This window comes from Elephantulus edwardii, unplaced genomic scaffold (assembly GCF_000299155.1).
Source record: "Elephantulus edwardii isolate Elephantulus edwardi_28Jun2011 unplaced genomic scaffold, EleEdw1.0 scaffold00003, whole genome shotgun sequence".
NCBI lineage: Eukaryota > Metazoa > Chordata > Mammalia > Macroscelidea > Macroscelididae > Elephantulus > Elephantulus edwardii.
Window position 1 is genome coordinate 27612297 of NW_006399753.1, and position 9210 is coordinate 27621506.

At 35.2% G+C, this 9210-nt stretch overlaps 1 protein-coding gene across 5 annotated transcripts in view; it reads right to left on the reverse strand.

The window, feature by feature from the left end:
- SCN2A (sodium channel, voltage-gated, type II, alpha subunit) overlaps positions 1 to 9210 on the reverse strand; it is a 172805-nt gene that overhangs the window by 23283 nt on the left and 140312 nt on the right. For all 5 annotated transcript variants that reach the window (XM_006879342.1, XM_006879341.1, XM_006879343.1 and 2 more), the window contains 3 exons: positions 5631 to 5785; positions 4215 to 4388; positions 1678 to 1800 (listed from right to left, as the gene is read on the reverse strand). In XM_006879342.1, the coding sequence (XP_006879404.1) occupies positions 1678 to 1800; positions 4215 to 4388; positions 5631 to 5785 (452 nt within the window). The remainder of the gene's footprint in view (positions 1 to 1677; positions 1801 to 4214; positions 4389 to 5630; positions 5786 to 9210) is intronic.

Here is a 9210-nt window from a genome sequence, read left to right on the forward strand (position 1 = left end):
AATTGTTTTTCTGTTTTCTATTTCATTTACTTCTGCCCTAATTTTTATAATTTCAGTTCTTTTTAGAGGGTGTTGGGTTTTCTTGCTGTTCTTTTCAATTTTCTGGAGATGTTGGGTTAGAGAGTCAAGAGTCATTTTATCCTGCCTTTTGATGTGTTGCTTATTACTATAAATTGACCTCTGATTACTACTTTGGCTGTTTCCCAGATGTTTTGGTAAGTTGTGTTTTTATTGTCATTTATTTCAAAAAACTTCTCAATTTCATTTTTTTTTATTTCTTCTTGTACCCACTCATGTTCAAGCAGGGTGTTGTTCAACTTCCAAATGTATGGTTTTCTCCTCCTTTACTCTCTTATAATTTGCTGCATTGTGTGATTGCTGTGTTTTCATAAATCATTATAACTTGAGTGCAAAAGTTAGGCTTTACAGTTTGATGTTTATGGGTTTCTCAACTAACCTAGCTTTTTATGGGTTTCTCAATTAACTTATCATTTTAAGGAATGCTTTTCAGTTTATTTCTTAGATAATCTCTAAAATAAATATTTACATAAATGTACAAATACATCTAAACCATGTTAGTTACATGTATTATTAAGAAATAGATATGCAAACATGTAAGAAATATATACATGAATGAAGCTTTTCCAAATTCTTTATGGTTTATAAGGTATATACAAATACAAACAAAATAAGCATATAGCTAGATGTTCTTTAAGATAGCTTACATCAAATATGAAAAGTATTCTTAAAATTTAATACTTTTTGTGTAACAAACCTGCTACAAATAATGGTGGTTTCAACAGGCAAAATGAAACTAATCTAGCAACTAACAAATTCCTCTATGTAACTATGTCTACATAAACAGATAGAAGCTTACCTATGTCATGCATTTCTGGTTTGTGTTTGCAATATCCAGAGAAAGTTCAAAGCAACTATTTTCAAACACCAAAAAGCATCATTTTCTAACAGTTCCTTTATGAACATATAAAGCCACCAAGAAAAGGCATCATCATTTCCTTGGTGGTAAGGGCATTGTGGTCTCAGGTTTTGTGCCCCAGGGAATGACGACAAATGTCAGTACAAATTCTTCCTGTTCCTCTTAGCCCCCTCTCTGAATGATTGTTACATTTCCAGAGCTGACCTACTTTTTTTTAGCCACCCCGGCCCCGTCTGAAAGCTAAAAGACAGCCTTCAGACTTAAAAAGGGCTAAAAACACATCAAACAGAGCTGTGAAGAAATAATGAGGAATAGCTTGGTGGTTTTCAATTACAGTGAGTGAAATTTCCTGCACATTTATAAATGGAATGAACAAAACTAATCTTGATACAGATGCACAGCTTCCCCAGCATGACAGATTTCCTACTGAGTGAAAAATCTCATTAATTAGAAACTATCATCCATGCATTGTAGTCATCCCATCTCTCAAACAGTGCCAGCTAATACAGATATCTGATAAATATGATTGTTTGATTGGGTACATTAGCATGCATGTAAAAAAAAAAAGACATTTAAAATTACCCAGTAGACTTGACATTTCTAATTCCCCAATAGACTTGTCATTTCTAAGATACAATGTGACTTAAAATTTCTCAACAGACATTTCATTGCTAAGATACAACATGCCAGCCTTTTTATTCAATAACAATTCCAATATATTCCAAAGCGTTAGGTTTTACCCGCATTCCTTCAAACCGGGACAAGGCTCTCAGGGGTCTCAGAGCCCTCAGCGTCCTTAGAGATTTGATGGCACCAAGTTCTGAGTAACCCAAGGCATTTGCTGTTAAGCTAACCAATGAGACCTACACAGAAGAAAGAAACAGAACTGTGTTATTTAGAGACTAAACTGCCACACAGTTGCACCTGGCTCTACACAACAGGTCAGTAGTTCTTCAAAGTTAAGTGAGCATGAGGATCAAGTGACAGTTTGTGAGAAACACAGTTAATTGGCTGGGTTTGACTCAGAAAGTCCCAGAAGGTACCAGAAAATTTGTTTTTCTTGCCACGTTTCTAGGTTCGGCGGTTCATACTGAGAACTATTGCCCTAAACTTGGGAAAAAACTCACTGCCATCAAATAGGCTATCATTCACAGTACATTGCAACCAAGGTGCTTCTTAGAGGCTAGGATGGTGAAAGTTTGTCTCATATACTTGGGGCATGTTGTGAAGAGGGACTGGTCTTTGTGAAAAGACACCAGGCTGAGAAAGGTATAGGGTCAGAGAAAGATCCTCAAAAAGATGTATTTGCACTGTAACTGTAACAGTGAGCTTTAGGGTATCAGAAATGTTGAGGATGATATAGGATAGGCCAAGGTTCTTCATGGAATAAGCTCATGGGGTTTCTATGAGTTGTAGTCAACTTGATAACATAAACAATATCATAGTACATCATATGCTGCACTCCCAGGGATTCTCACATATAGAAAAGAGAGCTGTATGTGTTCTTTTTAAAAAAAATTCCTTACAGGCTTTTAGGAGAAGAGTATTGAATATACCATGGAGTGCTAGGAGAACAAACGGTTTGCCCTGGAGACAGTGAAATCAGGCTGCTTCTTGGAGGCAAAGAGTTTGAAGCTTTGTCTGACATATTTTAGACATGTTGCAAGGGACCAGTCCTTGGAGAGAGACATCATGCTTGGAAAGGTAGAGTGATAGTGCAAGAGAGGAAGATCCTAGATGGAATGGATTGGGGTAACGTGGGTAGGTGTGTCAAAGACAATAAGACTGGCTCAGGATAGAGCAGGTTCAGAATTGTTGTACATAGGGTTGCTATTAGTGGCAAGCAATTTGATGGCACATGACAACAACATGATCTACTTCCAACTACATGACACAAATAACAACAAATATAACAATTAAAAACCAATAAAATCATTAACAATAAAATAAATAAAAAATAAGCAATAAAAACATAGAAATTCAATATTCATCTATACATGCTTCAAATTTATTATTTTTCAGATCTGAAAGGACAATTAAAACATGGTACACATGAAAAGTATTGGCTAACTTGAACATAAATAAGTTCAGAGGTATTTGGGCCAAAAATTGTCAATTAGATCAAATGAAAAATTGAACTGAAAAAGAAAAGGTGAAATATTAGTTTAATTAATTAGTGACATTGGCAAAACAAAGTCACTCACACAGATATCCAATGTCATTGGCACAAAAAGAAGAAAACTCTCAGCTGAAAAAAAAAACCAAAAAAATTCCACAAATAACCTGTTAAAAATGTAACAAAATCTCTGATTTCCTTGGAAAAGACATCTGACAAATGAATTAAAACTAAGGGGAAAAAAGGATAACAAACAGGTTTATCCTGGAGAGGGTGAAACCAGGCTGGTCCTTGGAGGAAAGGATTTTGAGGCTTTGTCTGACTTATTTTGGGCATGTTGCAAGGAGGAATTGTTCCTTGGAGAGGGGACATACTTGGGAGGGTGGAGGGAAGGAGAAAGAGAGGAAGACCCTCAATGAGATGGATTAATTCAGTTATTAGGATAATAAGGGTAGGTGTGTCAGAGCCAATAAGGTTAGCACAGGATAGAGCAGGGTTCATGGTGGTTGTACATTGTGTCACTATGAGTTGCAAGTGACTCAATGGCACATAATTACAACAACAACAACAACAACAGGGAAAGAAAAGGAATTTTCTCTTAGAGGTCACTTAAATTTCAAAGAAAAAAATGAAAATAGATAGGTAATGGAACTTTTAAAAGAATGGTGTTAACAGTGACTTGAAAGTATATTTTACAAGGGAAAAAAAAGTGAAACAAGTAGAATATATTAAACATTTTTTGTCCAAACTAAATTATGCATGCACAATCTGAATTAGCAAATCTTTGAAATTATTCTCAAATGAAATTTTACCATTTTCTAAAATGTGAAAATAATCTGGACAAAGACTATAAAATTATATTGTAGGACCAATTGTATGGGATCTAAGATTATTTTAAATCAGTAAGTTAATCAGTAAAGTCTTTCTCTGTTTTAACTCCAAGTGATTTAAGAAAAATCATAAAGTATAAAAAATAGTATTTGAGTGTTTCATCCATGAAAAAGAGAAAAAAATATTTGGAGGAATTTTCTATTTAGGAAAACGTGAAATATAATAGAATTTGGGGCCATACAGCCTACTCTATGTCAGGTACTGTGAGATAAGTCTAGTGTATACCATAGCGTGTCAGTGGAATGAAATAAGGAACTGAGGAATACTCACATCAACAATCAGGAAGTCCAACCAGCACCAGGCATTGGTAAAATACATTTGAAAACCATATGCAACCCACTTTAGAAGCATTTCCAGAATGAATATATAAGTGAAAACCTTGTCAGCATATTCTAACATTGTCTTAATGGTTTTTCGTTGTTCAATATATATATCTTCAAAGGCCTGTAAATAAATATAAATCCCATTTATTTACTGAGCTCTGGTCATATACTACTGGTAAGGAATTATACTGTCAACCTACAGTCACGTGGTTCAAAACTACTGGATGCTCTGTGGGAGCAAGATAGGCAATAAAGATCTGTGTGAGCCTCTAAAAAGTGGTGGGAGGGTCAGATATGAGTAGGTCCTGATTCAACAGTGTACAACAACATCTTTCCTATTATCTTTAACTGGAAGCCCCTTGGAAGCCCACATAGTGTGTGCTTTGGTGAGCTTTGACCAAAAGCTCTTGTAGTAAGTAATCAACTAGTCACTGATGAAACTTCACAATTTCATTTCTACTTGACATTAAAAGGCAGGGTTGTACTCTTTGGTCAGGAAGATGTAGAATGTTTTGTTAACTCAGAAATGAGATTAGACCTCCAGATACTATTTCATTTTTCTCCTAGTGAAATCAACTCATCAAACACTAGCGGGACTAATTGAAAATAAAAACAATAAACATAGTTGTAAGACCAAATAGGAAGGAGGAGTGGCATCCACTTCCGTAATAGCTTGCCTCCGGAAACCCTATGAACCTGGAGAGAGGATGAGAGACATCCAAGCATTGAGGACTCTCCTTCATAGGGTCGCTATGAGTCCCTGTGACTCGACAGCACTTAACAACAACAACAACAACATCACCAAATAGAAACATCTTTCTATATATTCATATAATTTTCATTATATCCAATTAGTATTTTAATGGAATACATCTTCTGTTCAATCAAATTAAGATAAATTAAGTTTACAATGCTTTTTTAAAATCTCTACTAGCCCACAGCTACATAAAGACACTAGCTTAGTGCCTACTGTTTGCAAGAAATTATGGTTAGCATTAGCAACCTATGTGAACAAGACAAAAGAGTTCCCAGAAGTATGGAGTTCATGTTATGATATTTTACTGGCTTCATATCATGCTCATAATGCCCATATCATGTCTACATAGTTAATCTTAAAAGGATCTAACTCTGAGAACAGGAAGTCAGAAATAAATTTCTTTCACAAGAAGAAATTTATCTCAGGTCCACTGCAGAGACTGAAAAACGCTATTTCCTGAGTCCCTACATAGTAAAACCAAAGCTAACACGTTGTGCCTCATCCACACAAGCACTTCATGCTACAAAGAGTATTATGAAGTCCACTGAAGGGAAAGGGAAAGGGTTTTATGTGAAAAGTAGGTAAAAGGAGTTACCCAGCACCTACCAGTGCCCCACTGCTGAGCAGAATCATGAAGACAATGAAGGTTTCAAACCAGTTGTGCTCCACTATCTTATAGCACGTTTTTCTCAGATTCCACCAGAGTTTTCCTTTGCCTTCTTCTATGCTTATCTGACAACACTTGAACTTCCGCACACAGTCTAAAATCCATGAGTTCAGGGAAATCAAAGGGGGAAGACAATCACTCTTAGATTATGCATATTTGTGTTGGTGTACTGTAAATTAAGCATTTTTAAAGATAGTTTGTTCTCAAGAAAATGAAAGCCATCAACACAGTTTTTAAAGAATTTATGAAACAATTTTTATGGAACTATCTTAATAACTTGCATTATATTATGAAGACATTTGTAAAAAACTGAAAAGTGCAAAATTAAATAAAAATCATTACCAAAGTTGATCTTTTCATCTATCCTTATCTATAGTTCATGTATTTGTACACACACATACACACATATATTTGAAATCTAAATAGTTTTCTTACACTAAATGAAAGAAAATTTTGCTTCCCCAAGAATCATATAAGATCATAAAGCACTGTTTAATTTTTAAAAAGGGGAAAAGTTAGTTGCAAAGATGAATGCCAAATTGTTCTACCGTACCTTTTATCTCTGAGACAGAAGGAAACAGAGTAAGCAAGGGGAGCAAAAGAGATCTCATATACCTCTGTTTTAATCTTAAATGAATGTTTGAAACAAATATGGCAAAAATATTAACATTGTTAAGGCAGGTGGATCAGTATCCCTATTTATTCAAGATTATTTTTTAGAGTATTATGTCAGTGGCATCTCATACTATTTTCTTTTAAAACTTAAATAAAGGTTAAAAGTTAATACTACTATAATTATGCACATATTCTGACCTTAAAAATAAGCCATTTTTCTTAAAAAGAGTAATAGTACTATATGAATTTATTTCTTGTGATTTACTTCTTGAACTCTTTGTATAACAAACATAACAAAGTAGCCCCACTAAAATGTATATAGAATATTAAGAAATAGCAAAAGAAAAAAAAGTGGCTTTTCTGACACACACTGAACAAAATTCTACAAAATTATTTACAAATTATATAAAAAGTTATTTTCACTGAAGTTTCTAGTTAAAAATCAACAGGTATATTCAGCATATTATCATCTACTATTGTAACTTTAAAATAACCTTTTAACATTAATTGGTCTTTTATTATTTGCATAATTGTCGATGTCAAAAGTTTTTTAAATTTTACATGAAAGCAGCTTATATGTTCATAACATACACATGCACCACATAAAGAAAACACTTAGAAACAATTGTGTTAAGATAGCATTTATAGTAGCAATTTGAGGTGATTATTACTAATATATTCCAACAATTAGAGAAGCAATGACTAGCTGTCTAGTCTTGGATTTGGGGAAAAACAGAGTAATTATTTAAATGAAATACCTTTTAATTGGAAAATGATTTTAAAATGAAACAATTCCAGAATTTTAAGGAAATATTTCTGTTTGTAATTGTGATTTATATACCAGGAAAGCATCAGAAGAACTCTGATTTGCATTCAAATGAACTCTGACTCTTTATGACGTCTTATATGTCAAAGTAGAGTTGCAATCAACTTGATGACACCAAATAACAACAGACCAAATCTGTTTTGTTAAGGTAACTCTGCTTTTATGAACTAAACAGAAGCACACTTGACAAAACTGTCAGCTTGACAAGTCCTTAGCACACAAGCTTAGTCTCCTGCTCCTCTGCACGATGAATATGAGTCCAGTCTAGGTCCAGGAGGATAAGGTAGGTGTCGAGCGGAGCTGTATCAGCCCAACTGTCCCACAGGAGGAAGTCTTAGACATGTCACAGCCCAGTTAGAATCAGCAAAACCACCTAGCCTGCCACAGACTTGTGAGTAAAACCAGTATTTTACATTCTATTTAAAGATCTTAAGTGGTTTGATGAGCAGCATTATTATAACAACATGTAAGTTAATTATAACTCAAATAACATAATTTTTTATTTAGAAAATTATCTGAGATTATTTCAAGGACATTTTACCCCATATTATAGAACTCATAGTGTATTTGAGTATACCAGGGACTGCTAGGAGAACAAACAGGTTTGTCCTGGAGAGGGTGAAGGCAGAATGCTCCCTGGAGTCAAGGATTCTGAAGCTTCAGCTGACATACTTTGGGCATGTTGCAAGGAGGAACTGGTCCTTGGAGAGGGACATAATGTTTGGGAGAGTGGAGGAACGCGCAGGAGAGGAAGACCCTCGATGAGATGGATAGATTTTTGTGAGTGGAGTGGTGGGAACAAATGTGTTTGAGACAGCGAGGTTGGCACAGGATAGAACGGCATTTAGGGCTCTTGTACATAGGGTCGCAATGAGTTGCAAGCTACTCGATGGCACATAACAACAACAACAACAACAGTGTATTTTGGTCTTTTATAGTCTATTAGTTATTGTCCCCATTCAGGGAGCTCTGGTGGTAGTGGTAAGAAGCTACACTGAAATCCTAATGGTATGTGGTTCGAATCCACCAGATGCTCCACAGAAGGATGGACAGCCTCTTTCTGTGCAATTAACTGCCTCTGGAAACCTATAAAAGGATCAACTATGGGTCGGTTACCTACACACAACAGCAACCACAACAACAACAACATTCAGAATCATTACAAAATATTTGACTTTTATCAGTACAGATAACTGCTGTTCATTCAGGTACTATTATGTTTATCAATTTTTATTTATTAAAATCTGACAATAAATTATCTCTTTAACTTATTTCCTTCCCTTCCTTCCTCAAGCCAAGAGAAAGATGCATAACTTGTTCTTGTTTCTTTCACAGAAAATTCAAAGAGCAGCATTTCTTAGAATTTAATAGGAGCATTAAGAATAAGTGTTATCTAATTGCATAAACAAAATAATTACTTTTGAAAATTGCCTTTGTTTTGTGAAGAAAAGCAAAACAAATAAACAAATGAGTAAAAGTTGTTACGGAACAATGTGTCTTTGTATGTGTGTTTGAGAGAGAGAGAGAGAGAACAATTGGGAGAAAATAAGTGGATCTATAAGTTCAATGACTGTTGTTAGGTGCCATTGAGTCAAGAACGATTCACAGCAATCCAATGAACAACAGATCTGAACTTTGTCCTATTGGGTGCCAACCTCATCATTTCGGACATACTTGAGTCCACTGCAGCAGTCACTGTGTCAATCCATCTGACTGAGTGTCTTCTTTTTCACTGACACTCCACATTTTCAAGTATGATGAAGCTCTCTAAGGATAGCCTTTTCTAACAGCATGCCCAAAGTATGAGACGAAGCTTTGCCATCCAAGAGGCACTCTGGTTGCACTTTATCTAAGACTGTTTGTTCTTTTGGCAGTACATTGACTGTTTAATGAGTATATGTATGTGTGTCTTCTGACATCCATTTTGGTCTTTTCTTCCTCTTCTGTCTTTGTAATGACCGTCTGCACTCTTCCTGGATGATACCCTTGATCCTCCCACAACTCATCTGGCCTTCGTTCATTAGTGTTCAAAGCCTCAAATCTGTTCCTGAGATGGTTCTGAAATCCAGGTGGGATAG